This window comes from Nanorana parkeri, unplaced genomic scaffold, assembly GCF_000935625.1.
Source record: "Nanorana parkeri isolate BGI_ZX_2015 unplaced genomic scaffold, ASM93562v1 scaffold430, whole genome shotgun sequence".
Classification (NCBI taxonomy): Eukaryota; Metazoa; Chordata; class Amphibia; order Anura; family Dicroglossidae; genus Nanorana; species Nanorana parkeri.
In genome coordinates, this window is record NW_017306698.1 from 4,273 (window position 1) to 24,805 (window position 20,533).

The window sequence follows — 20,533 nt, forward strand, 5'->3', positions numbered from 1 at the left end:
ACAGACCAAACCTTTTCTTTACCTCTCTCCTAGAGAGGAGTCCCACAGCTACTGCGTCGCTTCTATTCTACAACTGAGGGTAGATTATCTTCGAAGCAAAGGCTTTAAATGGCTGGAGGGAAGCCAACTAAAGCCTTTGTATCACATAGATCTGGTCCTTCCCCACTTTAAGGGGCTCGTTCACACCAGGTGCATTGATCTGCCATGATCTGCATTGACCAACATAGGTTTACTAAAAGGAAACTAAGAACAATGTTGTTTGATACGCATGAGCCTGCATGAGCCTTTTTCATGTGGGGTTGTTACTTTTTTATATGGTTACATTTGGATATGCTTCTATGGTTCAACAGTTCGCTTTGTAAGAGATTTCAGAACAAGAAACATCATCGCTCTACAATATATGATCCTGCTACAAGCTTTCTTTTGCCATGTTTTCTCGGTTAAATCTCTAGGTAAGCAATATCCTTTTAGAACATTGGAGATATATTTTGAGGTGCCCCTGGTTTTATTTGTTATTTTGTTTTGCTTTTCAATGTTTTTGACCCCTTTTTGGACAAATTGACTGTTGAGACTTGAAGCCAGGTACTGCCCAGCAGCTAATGTCCTGAGTGGACATACTTCACTGTATTACCTTTTCCTTACTTGTGTTGCGTTTACATGTGTTAGCATGCAGTTTAGATGTGTTGGACTGAAAAAGAAAATAGCATGCAGCAGTCTGAACTGGCCCCATTCACACCCATACATTTTTTGGTGCCTTTGAGTTGGCATCCGTTGAAAAACAGATGTCAACGCAGTGGATCTAGTGTGAATGGGGCCTTTCAGCAAGAGTTCAGCAATGACAGCCTGTATATTTCTCTCAAATGGGTTTCCTCGCTCTGTCTGCACTAACTACAGACCAAAGAATGTGGCCACAGGCGGTTGGACAGTGCTGTTACCCTTCCCTTTACCTCTTTTCAGCACTAATGTACGAACTGTTGTTTCACACCCTTTGTGTTTTTGGTGCCAAGATTATTAAGACATCACCTTTCTACTGATGGTGACAAATCTAAATGTTGGATTTCAACTTCTCCATTTTTTTCTTTCTTCTCCAGTTAAAGTATCAAGTTCCCTTTTCACATCTTGCATCATTGCCGAATCGTATACAGCTCCTACTGCAGAAGTCTCGCATACTTTCACTTTATAATTAGTCTTAAGGGTGTTATAGTTTTAAATCCTACAAAATCCTAAATTTAAGTTTGCATACAAATAATTCATTGGGTGGGACAGAGTACAAATGGCAGCTAGTAAATACAAAGGGAGAGCTAAGGAGGAGTGCTTTTCTATAAAATTGCAGCAAGTCACGACACACATGGACACCCATTCATATTCATCAAGGAGATGTATAGACCATGAGTGCTTGCCCAGTAAAAACCATTAACTGTTGGGCGGAAATTACCTTCTTGGCCAATGGCATGTGCAGGTATTACCTGAATGAATTGATATTGGGTGGGGAATGGGCAGAAAATAACCTCATGGTCCATGGCAAATTCCAGGTCACCCAGTGACACCTCCTAAAGTCACAAGCAAGGTCTCTCTGGACATTTTGGGGTAAATTATCGTCTTCTCAAAACTTTTTATTGATATTGAGCATGTTCTGCAGTCAATTTGGAAGTTTTCTGTTTAGTAATCTGACATATGCTGTAAAAGATGGACTTTTGGCTCTAAAAAATAGCTGTTTTTTGGTAGTCCTCGTACTGTTGTATAACTAAGAAGCCTGCAAGTTATCAACCTGTAAGCAACCTTTGGCACTGGACTCTGGAAAAATTGCTTTCTGTTTCTGGGTGATTGCTCATAACCCTCTCCAAAGAACTTCTGAGACGACACTGATTTTTGCATGGCAGGACTTGAATTGAATTCCCCACCCACTGGTCTTAAAGCATCACACAGCCACTGCTGAACTAGAACACAGACTTCGGGAATATTCGGGCTCTGAAATTATTAGGCCAGCTAGGAAAATCAGTACTATACATGGATTTGCTTTTTGTTTCAACAAAAACTTTGTAATTATTTGAAATAAACCTAGTCTGTGTATTTTTTATGTTTTTAATGTTCCAAAAATAATTTAATTGGGTAAATATTAAAGTAAAATTTCAGCTTTGCTAATTACCCCCAACCCTTGCCTTCCTTTCCCTCCCCAAGCCTGAAAGAGGCTGGGGGAGATTAGCAGCACACAGATGCAAAAAAGATTGAATAAGGTGAAAACTGTATTGTACAGAGGACAGTTGTTTCATAGAATGGTTAGAACCCCTGACAGGTTTCATTGCCTTCTGTGCCCCCTTCTCGGTAGACTAACAAAAAGATACCTTGTCGCACTCCTTAACGATAAAACCCAAAGTTGAATGAGGGGGTGTGCTTGAAGTGCGGATGGATTAAAGATGAATAAATGTCACCAGCACACCACCAGTATTGCCGTCCAAAGAGTTAGTTTATTGGAACGTCATGTCACCAAAACTAGTGCTTTCAGGGCCACACAGGGTCCCCTTCATCAGGCTCAGCAATGATGAAGGGGACCCTGGTCATTGCTGAGATTGATAAAGGGGACCCTGCGTGGCCCCGAAAGCGCTAGTTTTGGTGACATGACGTTCCAATAGACACATTCTTTGGACTGAAATACTGCTGGTGTGCTGGTGACATTTATTCACCCTTCTCGGTAGATTCACCCTATTTTTCTTGGTGACCCTTGTCCGTTAGTGTGATGAGAAGTCCAAAACTGTATGTTTGTTACTGTAAGGGCCACTGGATTCTAAGAGGAAATTCCCCCCCATTTCAGATGGATTTCCTCTTTCTGTTTTTGTTTTTGGGAGAATTTAGGGCAAATCTCTGCAATCAAACGCAGGAAAAAAAACTGATGGGTTTTAATAATTGCCAACTCTCTTCACTCGCCAACACTATCACCGCCACCACTACCTCTTAAGATAGCCAGTTCACTGGTGCTCTCTGAAAACATGCAGCTTTCTAAATCCGAAATCCCAGTATGCTTTGCTAAATAAATGCTGTTGATGCAGGCTGTAGTGTTTTTATTTGTAAAACCCAAATAAAACCTGAAATATCAAATTTAAGATTATACACTTGCACACTAGATGCAATTTATCAGGATTCCTTGCAGTTTTACTTTCACAAATGGGTGGGGCATTCTTGTACAAATGTAATTTACCCAGAAGTCTGTTCTTCTCTTTGAGACATTTCTACTTGTATTCTTTCTCCAGTAAAGTCTTTCTTGATGTTCGAGCACCACCATGTGGTTGTCCTGAAAGACGCATTGCAGGGATCAGTATTTGCATTTGTCATCAGTTGTATTTCACTGTTGATACATAGTTGGAAAAGTGTTACCTTTTGTTTTTTTGGAGTTTTTATTTTCTTTTTTCACTTAAACCTTTTTAAACTTGGCAATACTTTTAATTTGAGACCAGAGGCCAACATCCTTTTTAGGCCGGCCGGGCTTTAAACACTATAGGGACATACACTCACTGACCACTTTATTAGGTACACCTTGCTAGTACCAGCTTGGACCCTTTTTTTTGTCTTCAGAACTGCCTTAATTCTTCCTGGCACCCCATGTGTTCGTCTACTGCTGTAGCCCATCTGCTCCAAGGTTCAACGTTTTGTGCACTCGGATGCTCTTCTGCATACAGCGGTTGCAACAAGTGTTTTTTTTTTAGGTTTTTTTTTAGTTACTCTTGTTTTTCTATCAGCTTGAACAAGTCTGAACTCTGGCATCAACATTTTTTTGCCCAGAGAACTGCCGTTGACTGGATAGGGTCTCCTTTTTTTTTTTTTTTTGTCCATTCTCTCTAAACCCAAGAGATGGCCGTGTGTGAAAATCTCAGTAGACCAGCAGGTTCTAAAATACTCTGACCAGCCTATCTGGCACCAACAATCATGCCACGTTCAGGGCTCGTTCACACCAGATGCAGTGCGTTCCGGCCCGATTCTGGCCAGAATGCACCATTGATGTGAATGGCACTGTAGCCACGCCCTCTGGCCGCAATGTGATCGACCGCACGGGATCGCAAGGCACATTATGCCTGCGGTCCAGTCTGGTGCGATCAAAATGCTGCAAGCACTATTTTGACCGTACCGCAGGCATAATGTGCCTTGCAATCCCGTGCGGTCAATCACATTGCGGCCGGAGGGCGTGGCTACGGTGCCATTAACTTCAAAGGCCCCCTCATGCCCCACTAAAAAGTGAGCCGGCCGCAATGTGAGTCAGTGCGTTCTGGCCAGGATCGGGCCGGAACGCACTGCAACTGGTGTGACCAGGCCCTCAAAGTCACTTAAATCGCCTTTCTACCCCATTCTGATGCTCAGTTTTAACTTTACATTGAGTTGCTGCCATTTGTGTTGTTGATTTGTTATATTTGGTTAAAACAAGCAGTTGACCAGGTGTACCTAATAAAATAAAGTGGCCAGTGAGTGTAATCTGCATCTAAATCGCATTTTAATACCTTTTTACTTTTTCCTCAGGCATTTGTAAATAGTCCAGTTATCATTAAAAACAAATCTGTTATTGCTTTCCTACCACTGCTACCTATTATATGGGTGATTTCATAATAAGCAGCCAAATTGTCAAGTAGGCAGATGTAACTACCTGGTACAATGATTATTTATTAGAGGTGCACCAAAATGAAAATTTCAAACCGAAATGAAAAAAAAGGTCAAACCGAAAATGTTTTTTTATTCTAACTTTCTCATTTATTTGTTTTATTTATTTTCAATTTTGTTTTATATTTTATTTTTATTAAATATTTTTACTGTTGGGGGCTTCGGGGAAATATCGGGGATCTAAACAGATCCCTGATATTTGCCTTTTAAAATAGAAAAAGAGATTGAGAACTGTGGTCTTGATCTCCTCCTCTTTTTCTGCACACCGGTTTTAAATGAACAGGAATCCTCTATACTGAGTGTTCCTGTTCATAACATGAGGACAGAGTATGGTTACTATATCCACAATCATGAATGAACAGAAGGTGATGTAGATCACTTCCCATCCATTCATAATTGAGGCTATACTAACCATACTCTGTCCTCAATTATTTACTAACACTCGCTCTCCAACCTGACACGCTGTCACATAATGCTGTTCTTCTCTATGGGAGTACGCGGCTGTACACCGTCCTACGCTCACCCGAACAGCACGTCCGTACGGGTGCCGGTGTCCTTGCTCGGACGCAGACAGGATCCATCCGTTCGGGTGAGCGTAGGTCGGCGTACACCCATAGAGAAGGACAGGCTGCTGCGTGCAATCACACACAGCATCTGTCCTTCCCGGGAGCGGCCCAATACGGCCGTGCATGCAGCACAGATCTGTATGGGCCGGCTGTTGCTCATGTGAATGAGTGCTTACTGCCACTGACTCCAACGATGAGAATTATTTTACTCCTATTTTCCCCAATTTTCAGGCTTTGAGGTACAGTATAGCCCTTTCAGCTTGAATGTTTATAGAGTGCCACCATGCCTACATTTATTGTTTTATGCCTAAATTTTTTTGAGGTTTGAAGGTACTGTGTGAGCCTGCAGTGTTTAGGGTAAACAACGTGCATCTGTTTCCTGTATGCCCCTTTTTGTATTTATAATATGAAGTAAATATTGATTAGATCATTCACAAAGGTATAGCATGCTCTGTGAGGGGCATGGTTTGTGTCTCAATTTGGCCGATCTTTGTTTAAATGCTTTGACTGGACTTTGTCATGGCCAAAATATTGCACCACTTCTCACAGAAAATTGCAATTACAAATGTTGAGGCATTCTCATGTTTATTTCTTTTCTTTGTAATGGTATGACACAAAGTAGTGGAGAAAAAAAAAGCCAAATCTGACCCATTCCATGCAAAATTCCAAAAATGGACTGTACAAAATGATTGGCACCCTCAATTAATATTTGGTAGCACAGCCCTTTGGAAAAAATAACTAAAATCAATGGCTTCCTGTAACCATCAATGAGTTTCTTACACCTCTATACAGGAATTTTGGACCACTCTTCTTTCGCCAACTGCTCCAAGTCTCTCAGATTGGAACGGTTCATTTTTCCAACTGCTGTTCTGAGATCTCTCCACAGGTGCTCTATGGGATTTAGATCTGGACTCATTGCTGGCCAGTGCAGTACTCTCCAGCGCTTGGTCTGGGTGCTTTTTGACGTGTGCTTTCGGTCATTGCCCTGCTGTAAGACCCATGACCTCTGACAGAGACCCAACTTTCTGACACTGGGCCCTACATTGAACTCCAGAATTCTTTTGGTAGTATGCAGATTTCATAATGCCATGCACACAGTCAAGACATCCAGTGCCTGAAGCAGCAAAGCAACCCCAAAAAATCAGTGAGCCTCCACCATGTTTGACTATAGGACTGTATTTATTTTTTTCTTTACCGGCCTCATTTCTTTTTCTGGAAACAGTAGAATGATGGGCTTTACCAAAAAGATGTAATTTTGCTTTGTCAAAAGGCTGTTAATTTTGTGTCATACCAATACAAACAAGAGAAATAAACTTGAGAATGCCTAAACATTTGTAATTGCAACAATTTTCTGCACGAAGTGGTGCATTATCTGACAGAAATGCAGGGGTGCCAATATTTTTGGCCGGGAGTGTATATCGCCTGTTTTTCTAGCAGAGAAACTAGTATTACTTTATGAACATTTTAGAACAATTGTATAATATTGTACTGGCAGCCACTGGGTACTTTTTTTTTTTTTTTTTTAAACAAAAGCATTTTTATTTTTAATTCCGAAGTTGAAACTGTTTTTCCGAAGTTAAAACTGTTTTTTTTTTTAACTCTTTGTACTTTGTTTTCCCCCCCAAAAGGTACATGCTTATATTATCAGTCACCTGAAGAAAGAGATGCCGGCCATGTTTGGAAAAGATGCAAAGAAGAAGGAGCTTATTGCCAGACTGCCTGAAATCTTTACGGAAATTCAGAGAGAACATCAGATTTCCCCCGGGGACTTTCCTGAAGTCAAACGAATGCAGGTAGGTAGCAGTTTTGTGCTATGCCAGACCTAAATGTAACCAAAGGAGAGAAAAGGCCCATTTAATCTCTGAGAGCTTGGAAAGTTGAATGCTAAATGGAGCTTGGAATGTTGAATCCATGCTAAATGGTTTTTATTTCCAATCAATATTTCCCTAAACGCGTGCTACAAACAGTACCTGTGCATGCCTTTTAGATGTAGGCAGTTCTTCTCAGTAGTCCACAAACAAGAACTAAGTTAGAAACTGGCATGCTCAAACCTTGGCATTTCACAGTACAATGTACTTTCGGCTGCTCAGTGGCTCTCATTGCATTGCGGGTTGCTGGAGCAGAAATGGCAGAGCTCGGATCATGGTAAAGATTGTGAACTGAGCATACTTATGGTTGTATGGCCATTCCACTTTACGTGCCATAGAGCTGTCGAAAGGCTTGATTTTTAACATGTTTCATCATATATTGGTATAACTAAACTGGATAAATCTGTATCTTCTGAACCTAAGACGAATATTCAGTTTCTTAGAGACAAAAGAATTATGATGATCCTATTCACATTCAGTCATCTTGTAGTTAAATCTACTGTCCATGGCTTTGTTATCCAAGCTGGAGTGAACTACTTTCAATACATGGTCTTCTCAACAGATTAGGCATACAATGAGCCAATCAATCAAATAGTTGGGCCATGTATTCATAATGTTAGGGTGGGTATACACAATTACGTTTTCTTCGCTAGAGTTCTGTTGATGGTAATCAGGGTTTAAGTGTCAAATTTAGGAACATTTTGTGTGTACTCTACTTGACTCAGCACATTTCTGGTAAATAGTTAGAGAGAAGGCAGGTGGCCAGCTGCTTGCTGCACTGGCACTTCACAAGGGTAGACCTGTTGGTCAACATGCAAAGAACATCTTATGCTGCTTCCTGTGGTGGTGTGACAATTATGCTGTAATGCACTTTGATTCAATGCAGAGTCTCCACTCTCATTTAGGCTATGCCTACTTGCGCTACAGTGGGATGATAATGTTGCAGGCCAGGCGGTGTGGACATCCGTATTGTCACTGTTGATTCACAACCCTTTAGCTTCTCAATCAGAAGCCTGACCACACCTAGTCCTACCCACTGATTTCTGAATTGAGCACACAGCCTCTGTTTCTGCAACCCTCTTACTGTGAGATGCAGTGTCTTGGAGGGGGAGCATGTGAGTCACAAATGAAGGAGGATTTGGCTCAGTTGGGGATGGTCAAGGAAGTTTTTGTTTGTGCACTTTATGTGGCGTGTTCAGCTTTAAAACACTTGCCCTTCAACTCATTAAATAATTGCTTACCAGGGGTTTTGGTACACGCTAATTATGTTGAGCACAGAAGAATACACAGGACAAGACAACAAAGACTATCTCTTAAATGCTTTTTTTAAAGTATGTTCCATGGCCACTGTCTATTAGCTTGAGGCGGTGTATGCTCCATGCTCCATGCAGGAGTGGACTATGCCCCAGCACCAGGACTTCTTTAATGGTCAAAAAAAATAGGACACAGTCCTGTTAAACAACATGTGACCTTCTAATAGCAAAGAACTTTATTACCCGATGGCACTCCCCCATTTTGTTTTACTATCTTTGTGATGGGATTATTGACCAAACGTTTTTCCAAGATACCAGGGCAGGGTTTTTGATAACAGCCAAACACCAGACTTTCCTACAACAAAAAGGCTGTTTTTGTTGTAGGAAAGAACACATCTGAGCAGTGATTTTATATTGTTCAAAAGCCAGAGCTTCAAGTGATTATCATGCAAAATGCTGTGCCTGTATTTGGATTTCTGTTTTACAAATGTCTCCTTTATGATGCTTGCATGTATGAACCCTAGATTAAAAAATCTTTAAATGATTTGGGGAAAAATATTTCAATGCTGTCATTTGTTTATCATCCACAGCAACAACTAGAGTTGTATGACTTTTCGAAGTTTCACGCTATGAAGCCCAAGTTAATTGAGTCCGTAGACAACATGCTAGCCAATAAAATAGCGCCACTGATGAATCTGATTCGCGAGGAAGAGAGCAGTATGCCACCACAGATGGTGCATGGCGGAGCTTTTGAGGGCACCAATGAAGGTCCCTTTAACCAAGGTTATGGAGAAGGAGCTGGTGAGGGTGCTGGAGAAGAAGAATGGGTGGTGGCCAGAGACAAACCTGTTTATGATGAAATCTTTTATACCCTCTCACCGATAAATGGGAAGGTCTCCGGAATTAATGCCAAGAAAGAGATGGTGAGCTCAAAATTGCCAAATAGCGTTCTGGGAAAAATCTGGAAGTTGGCTGATAATGATCAGGACGGAATGTTGGATGAAGAGGAATTCGCCTTGGCAAAGCATCTTATTAAAATTAAGCTGGAGGGCTTTGAGTTGCCCAACGACCTACCCCCTCACCTCATACCTCCATCTCAGAGAAAGCCAGTCCACAACTCTGAGTGAAGAAGAATCATAACTTTCTGAGAGCTGGAGAACTCGACAATCTAGAGAAGAGTTTTAGAGTATTTTACACCCTGTTGTTATTATGTATACAGTACTTGGTTCTGTAGAATATGTCCCTTGTGTACTCTTCTAAATCAGATATTTAATTTAAACAATAGAATAGGTCTTCTGAGACTACAGAAAATGAGCAACACCTTATTGTGGTCTGGAAGTCCTAAATATAATGTTCTTTAAATACAGTACATGCTGTATATTTCCACAAACCTGCAATTGCACACAAAGGCAAAGTGTACATACTAATCTCTATCCCAGTATTTAAAACACACACAAATGGGATTTGGTAGACCCACCTGCTGAGTGCAGTAAATCATAGCAACTAGTCTGCAATCATCTCTACTCTTAACTGGTAAAAAGACAAACCCGAGTGGTTGCTATGATCATCTTTGCTTTTAAATGTTGTCAATAACGCCTGTAGATTGTTCGATGCCTTTGCAGTAAACACTGTTAAAAAACAACAACTCCCAGGTAAGAAGCTAAATGCACAGTTTAAATACAGATCTGTGAACTAGTTTTCCTTTCAAACTAATTGTAATTCTGTTCACACACTTGTGTTACACTCCATCTGGGGAGATCACTTTATGACTTCCTGGTTCAGCTTTACTGCAGCCTGGGTCACCTCCCTGATCAGTGGACAGATTATAATTCCTTGTGCAGTGAGGTGACATAGGAACCCACAAACCTGAGCCAGAAAATAAGGGTGTCACCTGCCTGGTATACCGCTTGGCAGGGGTGTAAGCATCACAAGGATAGCTGAACAGAATTACAAATGCTTTGGCATTGTATTTAGCTGTTTGCCTGGAGTTCTGCTTTAGAAACTATCTTCAGATCCATCTGTAAAAAAATAAGTCAAGGCAACTGGAATTGCTGTATTTTTCTTGAAGACGGCAACCAACCAGCTTTCTCAATTCAGAATGACTTGTACAAAAATTATCTGGGAATAAATATGGTGAATGTTGCTCCAATCCACATAATCTGTTAGTCGCAACCAGGTGTTGATTGCATTTGCATAATTGCAGATAATTTTTTTGTACAAGTCATTCTGAATTTAGAAAGCTGGTTGGATGACCAGTGAAACGTCTTCAAGAAAAATTACAGCAAGTCTAGTTGTCTTATTTTTTACAGATATATCATGACCTGGATGAATGAGAACCTTCACAGACATATCTTCAGATCTGAGCTGGGGTAAACACTGTATAGTATAATTTACCATCTCAAGCTTCTTTATTTGTGCAAAGATTGCACCATTCCAGTTGCTACCACTAGGCGGCAGCATGGTTTGTTATTCTATGTAGATGTTAAAAAAAACAAAAACCTACAAGATTTTTTTATTATAATAGATCAGTGTATATAGAAACTATGTTTTAAAGGAATTCACAAAAAAGAATTAGTATTTTAAAGAAATAATGGCTGTTGTGAATTAGGGAATAACTGGAACATGTTAAGCCGAAGATGGGACCAGCCTTATTGTATACATATATTTTTTTGTCTGTATTTAAATCTTTTCCACTTCTGCACTAAACATTGCTTTTTATTGGTTTAACACAATTAGATTTTTTTTTCTTTTACTATTAATGTATCTAATATATAAAAATCTAATACATAAAATAAAGATGTTTATGCCCTCTAAATACCTGGAATGCCTAATTTTATCGTGGTTTTTTCCCCCCCACATATAAACAATAAAATATTTGTTTTGCTAATTTTGTGTGATGACTCGCCCTGATACAAAAAAAATAAAATAAATGTGTGTGTGTGTGTGTGTGTGTGTGTATGTATATATATATATCTATCAAAGTTCCTCTGGCGCTGACAGCCAGCCAACAATTATTCCACTTGTCAATTAGACTGACCCAGGGGTGCTGCTCCTCCTCAGATTGAAAAGCTCTTGTCCAAACATTCAAAAAGCAAAGACAGAGCGCCCACCCTGTGTAGTACTGATTTATTAAATAGTTTTAAAAACAGGAGAAGCCAAACGTAGCGGCATGTAAAGCTTGTCAAAAGAGTCCAAGATAGAGTGATAGTCTGAATGAATAATCCAAACGAACGTCCTTAGTCAGAGTTGATAGACGCCGGCATTGGCTGTGGGCATAGTGATTGACGCGTTTCCTGGGGCACACTGAGCTAGCTAGCGTTCTCCGCTCACGAGGTTCTGATGAAAGGGGCATGCCCCAGGAAACGCGTCAACCACTCTACCCACAGCCGTTGCCAGCGTCTATCGGACTGAGGACTACGGACATTCGTTTGGATTATTCATTCAGACTATCACTCTATCTTGGAATCTTTTGACAAGCTTTACATGTTGCTAAGTTTGTGAGTAGCTTCTCTTTTTTTTTAAACCATTTAATAAATCAGTACTACACAGAGCACCCACCCTGTCTTTGTTTAAAAAAAAAAATTATGATTGTGTGTGTGTATATAGCAATGTGCCAAATTCAGCAAACCTCTTTTAATCTTTCACCAGTCTAAGATTAATAGTGCCAAATCCAAGCCTTAAAGGAGAACTATGGGGTTAAGGCTTTTCCCCATAGTTCTCCTTAGGGTAACGGGAGGACACAAACTAGCGTCCTCCCGTCACCCTAGGCTCAGTATACCGTGAGCTGTAGCTCGTGGTATACTGAGACGCCGCAGCTGAAGCGGATCCCGACAAATGTGTTCGCTCACCTCCCGATCTACTGAGCCGACCTGTGACAGTTTCATTGTCACAGGTCGGCTAGAACTATGAGGTGAGTGAAAAGCACTCACCTCATAGTTCTCCTTAACATTCATTTGGATCGCTGTGCACATCCTCTGTGCTCTTCGCTGGAATAATATAGCTTGTGCGGCAGAATTTGCATCTGCACAAAGTTTTCCCTTACACCTCCTGGAAAGTCTCTCAAATTCTTGTTCCTGCCATTGAACTTCACCCCAAGAAATTTCCTGTGATGGGGTAATAACACTGCTGCACTGCTCTTGGGTTCAGAGCAGCATTGTCACCCTCAGGCTGTGTCTACTTGGGATGATGTTACAGGAGATGTGGATGTTGCAGCACGGCCTCTGCAGCTAAAACCCTTCCATTGTGAGCTGCAGTGTCTGGGAGAGGGAGCATGTGAGGCACAATTAAAGGAGGATTTGGCCGAATCAAGGTAGGCAACGATTAATTAAAGCCGATATATGTTTTTATTCTTAGTGTTATTTCTGATGAACATCTCTTTTGAAGCGCACACAGTGATCACCGTAAACCATGTCTGTAGTCTCAGAAACAGATATAGTACTAACATTCATTGTTGTAATATTTTTCACATGCACAGTGTTGTCTAAATATGTCCGTGCTGTCCATTGGGCACCAGACTTTGACCATGCTGCGTAGTGCACAGACCTTCACTCCTTTTCCTCATCAATATAAGTCTTTACAAGGACTGTTGTGATGAGGAATGTGATTGTATGTATGCCAACAGAGCACTGAATTGAAATGGCAAGGGGTGCATTTTTAGAAGAAGAAAATCTCATTTTTAGCATTTTTTCTTTTTAAAGAAATTAAATTATAACATACGGTGCAACAAGACTACTGAGAGAAAATAAACAAGGTGTGTGGTTTTAAGTAGTACTTAAAATTTTGCCAGATCATTCATTTCTACACAAATCCTTCCATAAGTGTATATGTTAACTTAACATATTTTATGCAAATTTAGCCCTTTCATCCTAAGTGGGGGTGGCTCTTCAAATTTATTGTTGCTGGAATTGTTATCAGTCTGGCTGATTTGTAATCTGTGATAATTTGGTCATTCCTAGATGTTTTGTTATTGTCTGCACCTACCTGTGAGTGGGGTGTGAACCCGCCACGGAGTGGGGCAGCCACTGAGAGAACATTGGGGGTGGTTATGTCTCTTCAACCAATCACTAGGAGTTTAATGGTCAGTTGTGTATGCTGGGGAAGTGCATAAATACTCAGGAATTGCTATGTGCTCATGTCAGTCTGCCCCTGGACCTAGCGGGGTAGGGTATACACAGATCAAAAAGCTAACGAGGCACGCAGTCTGCAGGAGGCCAGATGTGGACCCATGTGGGGGGTTTGGAGAACCAGTGGAGCCATATGTCTGCTGGAGGTGCCAGGAAGGCCAAGGTGGCATGGACGGCAAGAACAAGTCTCATGTATGTCTTCTGTTCAGCTGTGGCTTTATTACACAGTGTCCTCCTCTGCTCAACTAAAGTATTCCTACCCTGTGGAAGGTGGGAGGGACTGGTGAGTCTGAAGTATAGTCTGACCATGGATGTCTGTAGCTCTATACCCTCTCTCCCAGTTTGGCTTGTTCTAAGAAAAAGTACTTAAAGTGACTGGCGCCCAATTTACTGTTCACATCTCACAACCCAGCTAAGGATCCATCCCTGAGAGTTAAATGCCAGCCCTTTCTGCCTCGGGGGTCCACCACTTGCCTTTGGGGGTCAGGGGGAAGCTACACATGTCCTGAGCCCTTAGACTGCTTCTGGGTACCACCATCTTGGATGTGATGCAAGCATACTCAGAACTATCACTCACGTGACACTAGTTATTATTCCCCTTGACTCCTCCCCCAGCTGCTACAAAAAAAAAAGTATGTAGGGGAGGTACTGAGGAGCTGGGTTAACACAGACAGTAATTACATTTACTCTGCCAGGGGTAGTCAAAAATTCTAGCAAGTTCAAAGGTACATTGCAAATGAATACAAAGTAATTTATGGACAGGCAAAACACTGTAAGTAAACATTTAAAGTAAGGATGCACAGATACCAGTTTTTCTGTATCAAGTACGATTGCCAATATTTTTTTTTCTGTACTCGCCATTACCGATACTGGAAGCCCATTAAGGAAACTGGGCGGCATGTACACACTGCCCAGCTTCCTGATTGGCCAGAAAGTCGGCTCCATGCTAATCAGGAAGCCAGGGGCGGGTTATGATTATACAGCATCGCAGAATACCATCAGCTATAGATGACTACAAATCCCAGCAATGCATTATACAGTAATGCAGTATATGAAGCTACATACTCTGTGTTGCTCACAGCTCTCAGGAGAGCTGTGTGTGGTCTCACCATGGCTGCCTGTGTGTCTCGCCATGGCTGTATGGTCTCACAGGTCTGGCGTGTGGCATCTCACCAGGACTGCGTTTGGGTCTCACCATGGCTACGTGCGGGTCTAAACCATGGCTGAGCAGGTCTCACCAGGGCTGTGTGGGGGTCTCACCAGGGCTGTGCTGGGGTCTCATCATAGCAGTGCAGTCTCACTAGATTTGCATGCAGCATTTTACCAGGGCCGTGTGGCCTCACGATGGCTGTGTGTGGGTCTCACCAGGGCTGCGTGTGGGTCTCTCCATGGCTGTGCGATCTTACCATGGCTGTGCAGGTGAGTGTGGGTCTCACCAGGGCTACCTGCGGGTCTCACCAGATCTGCGTGCAGCATCTCACTAGGGCTGTGCTGGGTCTCGACATGGCTGTGCGGCATCTCACCAGGGCTGTGTACCAGATCTCCGCATGGCTTTGCGGGTCTCGCAGGGGCTGCACGTTGGTCTCACCACGGCTGTGCATGTGTTTTATCATGGCTGTGCAGGTCTTACCATGGCTGCGCAAGTGGGTGTGGGTATCACCAGGGCTACCTGCGCGTCTCACCAGATCTGCATGCAGCATCTCCTTAGGGCTGTGTGCCGGGTCTCACCAGGGCTGCATGCAGGTCTCACTGGTGGGTGCACGTCTCACCGCGGCTGTGCAGGTCTTATCAGGGCTTCGCGCGGTCTCACCAGGGCAGCGCGGGTGGATGCGGGTCTCACAGCGGCTGTGCAGGCAGGCGCAGACGGGTCGGGGTCTCACCATGGCTGTGCGGGCAGTGGTAAGGAGGAGGAGATGTTGGGCCGGACCGGCGCTGTAAAAAGCCGCCACGAGTATCTGTATCAGCGCTTAGTATCGGGGCATTTTCACGAGTACTCGTAAAAATACCCAGTATTGGCACCGATACTGATATTGATTCATCCCGAACTAAAAGTGAAAGAAATTCCCAAATTTTAAGTTGTCACCAGAACAGGAATAGAGGAGAAACCTTCCAATGGGGACAACAGGGATTTCCTCTCTTTGAAGGGATTTCCTCTCACTTGCTGTTGTGGCTATCAGACAGGAAGTGAAGGGAAATCTCCCAATGAGACACAGATGACCAAAAAAAAAAAAATGTATGGGTTATAACCCTCCAGGGCATTAATATAGCATAACCTAAAACATAAAAAATATTTTAAATTGCTGCCTACTTGCTGAAACTGTTTTATCACGCTCTCCCCTGCTATGTAATGTTAAAGAAGGGGCTAAGGAGTAATGTTTGCAATGATTATCTCTGTCCTGTGCGGGCAGATTTCCATTATCTGTCGTGAACAAGATGTACAGGATTGTCCTAACAAAGGCTTAAGGTGGCCATACACTTTACAAACCTCGCAAGACTTTTGTCTTGCAAGGGTTGTAAGCCAATGAGGGGCGGGCTTCCGATGACTGCAAACGGGCAGTGTGCGCGTGCACACACCGGCTCGTTCGGCAGTTGTCGAACAAGCAGGCCACTAACCCGCCGAGAATCGTACGATTGTCGGCGGGTTTTCCAGCAAGCTTGTTCGACGGATGACGTGTGACCATACAGTAGAAACGGTTGCACGTCTTCCATACACTTTGCGATTATCGTACGATCGCGGGATTTCACGCGATTCTCGTTCGATAATCGTACAGTGTATGGGCACCTTTAAAGATCTTGGGTGGAATATTTTATCTTAATGCCCTTTTAAAAAAAAAAACTGTCCCCCCAGTCTGTTCCTTAACTCCACCTTGCCATCTATTCTGAGCAATGGAAGCTGCCAGTAGTGGTCTGTGCATTACTCTTCTCATCTTTCACTGCAAAACAGGAAATACACTTCAATGCAAATGGTGACAGAGTTGTCACTGCTCCCCCCAAACGTCTGACATTGCAAATGTTAGTTCAGGCTGGCAGGTAGACACAGGAAGGAGTGGCGGGTGAGTGCTGGCAAGGTAATTATCAATGACTTTTGGGGTTCCTTTGCAAAGACTCTATCACTATGTCCTATGTCCTAAATGAACAAGGTGACAGGGTCTTTTTAAAGTGAAAGTAAAGTGTCTTTGCAAGAAACTGCTGACAGGCAGGTGTTTGTTTTTTTATAGCAGAGGAGATTCTACCAAAAATCTCTTACCTGCCTGTCAGCACAGACCCGGCATGCTGAGATGAAGTAAATCCCGGGCGCATGCGCAGAAGTTACGTAAAGCCAGTGTTCTGTTGGGTTTGCCGACCTACGTAATGCTCACGGCCATGCCTCCAACAAAATTTCTAATGCACATTTGCACGCATGCGCTCTGATAACACATTCAACGGAAAAAAAAGTATTTCCAACCAATATCAGGGCACATGGGCGCTGAGGTCACAAAGGTCACAATCTTCATGGGTCACACTGGGGACACTGAGTGACCCAGTGGGTCACACAAGCGGGTGTGGCGAACTCAGGCAAAGCGTCAACCAATGCAAAGATGGGGACCCATGAGCAAAGATTGGTTGCTATGGGAAACTGCTCCACAATCTGTCTGCTCTAGTTTTGATGAATTTCCCCCATTATTGCACACACCTCCCGAACGCTTTTTTTGCTTTTGTCATATTCCACTTTACTTGCGCTTTAAGCCAAAACCCACTCAGCATTTCTTAATAAAATACTCTTCTCCAATGCTCAAACTTGGCTGGACGTGGAGTCAAATTTCCAGAATCTTCTGCAATAAAAGTTTTAGTTTTGGTCAGATACTTTCCAAGACAGCTGGAGCAGCTTCTCCATTCTGAAACATCATCAGGTGGTTATAATGAAGGTGGAACCTCCCATTAAGAAATCAGTTTGGGAAAGGACACTTGTGAAACAGCAATTTCTTCAGAACAGAAAAAGGTAAAAGAAAATCAAAGTACTCCAACATCCTTGAACTATATATGACTGATCTGCATTTTGATGTGTGCTTGCATGTGCTTTATTGTGTGTTCAACTGCGTTTATCTGTGGCTTTGTATCTGTTTACAAAGCAGTATTTCCTCCGACTTCATTCCTGTTCCTCTTGTAAAAGAGCCAAATTTACAGGATAAAAATGTATTTTGTAAAAAAAAATGTGTGCATTGCGTATATAGGAGTTTTTATATGCGATCTGTTGCATTAAAATGCAAATATGTTGAATGGTAGTGCACCGCAACACATATAAACGCGGCCTTACAGTGTAAACATGACGCATAGAAAACTATCCTTTTTCATGTGTCATTGCAGTTACCAGCATTCATCCAGTGCGCAGGTAACCACACATAATGTGACTAGGCCTTGAAGCTTGCTGAAAACATGCTAATTGATTGTTTACAGTGACAGCCAGCACTCCCATTATGATCGATGGTTGACGTACCATACTGGAACTGACGTTTTCTTTGCAGGCTTCAACAAAGCTGCTGCCCAAAGTTTGCCAAAACTTTACTGTACACACCAGTGACGTGGTTCCGGGTGAGGCATTCCCGAGGCTCGCCCCCAGCATGCCCAGCCCCTGCCCCCAGTCAGGCGAAACACCATCCATATCGCGTCTTAGCCCCCCATCCCCCGAAGCCCTGCCCCAACCCGGTCCCCAAGCTATTTTGAAGGAGGAGGAAGGGAGGAGATGGGGAGGAGCCTCCCTGTCCCTCACTTGCTCGTCACTGCTGAGGCATCGAGAATGATGGCCTCAGTGGGTTTTTTTTTTTTCCTTTTTTGATTGGACAGCTTGGACCAATGGCGCTTTGCCATTGGTCCAAACCATCCACAGAGCTCACGCCTCTAACAGAGTAGAGGCTGTGACAGCTCTTGCCTCACTAGTTAGGTTACACAAGCAGTGGGTAAGCCCGCTGCTGTGTAACCTAACTACCTGTCAAAAGCCGAATGCAGCGCTGCCTGGAATGAACAGACATGCTCCATCCATGACATGTTACATAGCGGGGAGGATTTCCCTGCTGTGTAACCTGTTACAAGCCGATCTGAAGGGAGGAAAAAAGCTGTCAGCTTCAGACTTGAAGCTGACAGCTTTTTCCGCCGTAATACTAGGTGAGGCTCTGCCTCTCCTGCCTCCCTTGACCGCACGTCCCTGGTAAACACAGATCTTATACAAGCTAAAGGCCATGTGAGCAACAGAGGGTAAATCTCCCGATGTAGTCACAGCCAGCAATACAAACTCTTCCCCATTCTATCAAAAACTAGAAAATATTTTGGCCAGTACACTTTACTGTAAATTTATCTTTAAACGGTCTATACCGGCTTTTCTCTACCTGGGTGCATTCCTCAGGGGTGTGAGAGGTGACTCTAATGTACAAGGAGGAGGAGGCTCCTGATGTGAAGGGCGCTCCTATTGTAAAGGTGGACTCTTTTGCGTGGGGTTCCCCCCTAAAATCCATGCCATGCCCCTATCTTGGATAAGGGTCTGGTAGGGATTGTGCAGAGGCCACACAGCGCTTTTTATATTTTTACATCTATGTTTTTTACATTATAGACTGGGGAGCCTAGAGATTTTGCATTTTATTAAAGGAGAACTATGGGGTTAAGGCTTTTACCCCATAGTTCTCCTTAGGGTAACGGGAGGACACAAACTAGCGTCCTCCTGTCACACTAGGCTCAGTATACCGCGAGCTGTAGCTCGTGGTATACTGGGACGGCGCAGTATACCGCGAGCTGCTGCTCGCGGTATATTGAGACAACGCAGCTGAAGCGGATCCCGAGAATTATGTCTGGATCCGCCCAGCTGCGTCACTGACAGCTGGCTCTGCCTATCTAGAGGCAGAGCCAGCTGTACCCGCCCCCTCCCCCGTCCGTTCCGCCAGTCAGCGCTGGTGGATCGGAGCGGGGAGGGGGAATCCAGCCCCTCCCCTGTCACGGCAGAGAGCCATGACAGGATCGAGAGGTGAGCGAACGCCGGTATGTGTTCGCTCACCTCCCGATCTACTGAGCCGACCTGTGACAGTCTCATTGTCACAGGTCGGCTAGAACTATGAGGTGAGTGAAAAGCACTCAACTCATAGTTCTTCTTTAAGGGTGCCATGACTGATAAAAGGTCTAGAGCAGGGGTAGACAACCTTTAGCACTCCAGCTGTAGTGAAACTACAAATACACTGCTTCTAGGAGTCATGCATGTGGCTGTCAGAGTCCTTCAGTGCCTCATGGGACTTATAGTTGCACAACAGGTGGAGCGCAAAATGTGGGTACCTCCTATAGGAAAAGTAAAATTCTTCTTAAAAAGGATTAATTATTTTTTTTCTTTTTTTTTTTTTACCTTGGCAGAGAGGACTGCTCCTCCAAGGACCCAGGAAAATGTCTGTCTGTCTGTCTGCACCCTATTGGATGCAGAATGATGGGTGAGTAATATTTTTTAGATGCACGTCCACAGCCATTGAAGGTTTTTAAATTAATGCAATTTTACACTGCGCACTGCATTATGTCTTTTCTTTGTTTGTCATTTGTATTTCTTGCTCTCTTTCTAGAAGGTAAACCTCTTATATTACTGTATCACTAGGTGGCAATAGACCTTCATGCATGCAGACTAACATTGTCTCCTAATTTACCTTCCTCTAACCCAAGGAACACTACACAACACATATGGCCAGCCCATGTTTGTCAGGATTTCAACTTATTTTCTGGCTGCACCGAGTTCATGTTAGTTGTGATTTGAGTCTGTGGTTGGTAAAGAAGATGACTGTCAGCATATGCAAATTGTGATTTAGGGTACATTAACACGGGCAGCAGGCTCTACACCCGTTAACAACCAGTTTACAGGCTCTTAGGAAGTGATTTTTGGATCTCAAGAGGGATTTTGCATTGCAATACTGTGCCACAATCATGAGCCAAGCGGTTGCAATGGCCATGTTTGGCAAGCGGCACCACCTGGCAAATGCAACATGCTTTATAAAATTTACTGTGGCTCATGTACAATCCTGGTTGGCTGCCATGTTAAGTATTGGTTTGTGGGGTGGCGATACAAAACCCAGAACAACCACCTG

The 20,533-nt window shown here is 43.1% G+C and overlaps 1 protein-coding gene across 1 annotated transcript; it reads left to right on the top strand.

Moving 5' to 3' along the window:
• Positions 1-6,835: 6,835 nt before the first annotated feature.
• Positions 6,836-9,530, top strand: EHD4 (EH domain containing 4; the record flags this gene model as incomplete). The annotated part of the gene is made up of 2 exons (XM_018560051.1): positions 6,836-7,000; positions 8,919-9,530. Coding segments are annotated over 2 exons (702 nt in total), but the record flags the coding sequence as incomplete, so codon positions are not given.
• Between the last annotated feature and the right edge of the window lie 11,003 nt (positions 9,531-20,533).